The 2,419-nt window shown below is 49.6% G+C and overlaps 1 protein-coding gene across 3 annotated transcripts in view; it reads left to right on the top strand.

Annotated features, from left to right (window-relative positions):
• dpy19l3 (dpy-19 like C-mannosyltransferase 3) overlaps positions 1 to 2,419 on the top strand; it is a 41,078-nt gene that overhangs the window by 35,898 nt on the left and 2,761 nt on the right. The window contains exon 1 of one of the 3 annotated variants that reach the window (XM_031846765.1): positions 8 to 1,713. The exons of the other annotated variants lie outside the window; for them this stretch is intronic. Within the exon in view, the coding sequence (XP_031702625.1) occupies positions 1,393 to 1,713 (321 nt within the window). The 5' untranslated portion in view covers positions 8 to 1,392. Of the gene's footprint in view, positions 1 to 7; positions 1,714 to 2,419 lie in introns of those variants that run through there. 3 annotated transcript variants of the gene reach the window in all.

Below are 2,419 nucleotides of genomic sequence, written 5' to 3'. Positions count from 1 at the left end.
ACACACACACACACACACACACACACACACACACACACACTCCCGCTCACACACGCGCTCTCTTAAGTGGGTCCAGGTCAAGCAGGATGGAAAGGACCGTGAAAACATGCTGGAAAGTCATTTGTGAGTCTGGGAGTCCTGCCCGCTCGCTGTTTGTGCTTTTGGCAGTTGTTGCCGTCTGACCTGACCCTACGTGTCTGTTGGTATCAGAATGCTGGCGGTCTGTGGAGGAGCTTGTTGCCGAACAGAACTGGGGAATGGTTTTAATAATCTCACACGTGGCCTCCTCACCCACGGTGCTGTAGAGGAGAATGCGGCAGCAGTTGTTCAGCCTCAGGTCAAAGGGTCTGAAGGGGGTTTGTTATCAAGTTGTCGTTCACACACACACACACACACACACACACACACACACACACACACACACACACAATGCTTATTCTCACCGGTCCTCCTCTGATGTGTGGAGTGAGAGACGGTCCCGGCACAGAGCCGAGTCTATTTCAGACGTGTGCTCACAGCCTGAGGCCGGTTCCAGATCCACAAAACTCTCTGACAAATGTGTCCCCCCCCCCCACGCATTTTTCCGAGTGACGTTCCTTACCCCCACCCCATCCTATTCTTTGCCTGTGTGCATGTGTGTTTTTTATAGACAAGAGGTCACCAGTAGTGGCTCTCTTTTTTTTTTTCCCCGTTCCCTCCCTCTGACTGCTCCACTTATCTACAGCCCAGCCCGTTGTTTCGTAGCCCTACTGTGGCTCGGTCGAGGACGGCTGCTTTTTGTTTAGAAGTGACTGCTGGAGTTCAAGGGAGGCAGATGTTGGTCGTCGTTGGAGTACAATGCGACGCCAGCACTGGACGGAAGCTCGCCCGGATTCTTCAAGTGCTGCATCAGAGGGATGGGTGTTATTGAAAAAGCCATGAGGAGGAAACGCAGCAGAGGGAAACGAAATAGAGGAGGATCGGTGCCTGGTGAGGAGTGAAGAAGCTTTCGGGGTAATGAGCAACATGTGAACTTGTTAACTGGGCCTGTTCTCTTTGACCTTAATTTAAACTGAGGATTAGCCATCTCATCAGAGTTCTTGGTGGAAAGCCAAGGCTTGTTCTGCCCCGAGCAAACTCTAAAGGAGGATTGGGAAGGAAACTAGCTGCTCATTCCCTCGGAGAAAGCTTTTTTTTTTGCATATTTCCTTTTGGCAAGGAACTTGAAGCGATTAAAAAGTTAATTTATTTGGACCGACTTCAAGAAACGAGAAGCGCACCGCATTTACACTTACCGCCGTAATGGATTTGGATCAGTTCTATAACTCAGCCCGGGAGCGTGCTGTTTATCTACCTGAATTCAGCGCATCAAAGGATCCAAGAGTGTATTGATGATCTCCGCCGTCTCAGGCAATGGAGCTTCGTAAGAGAGTTAAGCCGAGCAAGCTGCAACATCATGCGGGCCCTCCGCGAGATGCTGCAGATGAAGGGAGACGCAGCGGTAACGTGATGCGGAGCACAGAGCGGTCCCATGCCGCCCAGGAGGGCGCGGGGGAGGCGGTTCTGCTCGGACGGTCCGGCGCTCATTCCGGTCTGGGCATTCTGGCCCGGCGGCCCTGGCGACGGCGTGTTTCCATGGCGGCCGGGCTGTCATTAGCCGGGCTGCTGGCGCTGACTCAGGCCTGGTGCGTCAACGCCATACACGAGAACCTGCTGTGGTTCTCTCAGCTCACGGTAGGAGTTCTGACGCCGCGCTCATTTTAAACTTTGATTAGCCGAGCGCAGCGCGGACGAGCCACCGATCCCAAGTGGCAGGTGCAAATGAAAACACCCCTCAGCTGTCCAATCTCGTCTTACAGTAGGAGTCTGTTGACTCTCTCTCTATAAAGCTAGGCTATATGAAATAAGTTCATTGAATATCATATGAAATTATGTTTAGTAAAAAATGTTCAACTTAAAAAGCATCTTGCCTCAGTTAGGGGCCAAGTGGACAGGTTGTTTCTATGTAGTTTTGAAAAGACTTTGTACTACAGACGATGACAGGGTGTCTCAATACATCACGATACAATGGTCACAATAACAACGACATCACGATACAGTCAGATAAACAACAAGCAATATGTTGCAAAGCAGTTCAAACAAAACAAGATTATTTTTGCTGAAATGGCAAAATGTTTTTATAAAACAGGAATAAATCATGAAGTATATTTATTCATTTATGTGCGTTAACTTTTGCAGAACTATCAGCAAACTTACATTAAATGATGAGTAAAAAAGTAGCATAGTGTCTGTTTTAACACATCGCACGTGTCATATCGTTACTTGTGATCTTGTCCTGTCCAGTCTGTCACAGTGTCCTCGAGCAAGACACCCTCAAACCCCCTGATTCCTCCCTAACCACCATGGGACCAGGGTTATCTTTGGGGGGGGGGGGGGGGGG

This window comes from Anarrhichthys ocellatus, unplaced genomic scaffold, assembly GCF_004355925.1.
Source record: "Anarrhichthys ocellatus isolate YVR2014 unplaced genomic scaffold, GSC_Weel_1.0 scaffold6, whole genome shotgun sequence".
Lineage (NCBI taxonomy): Eukaryota > Metazoa > Chordata > Actinopteri > Perciformes > Anarhichadidae > Anarrhichthys > Anarrhichthys ocellatus.
This window is presented reverse-complemented; position numbering and strand designations above follow the sequence as displayed.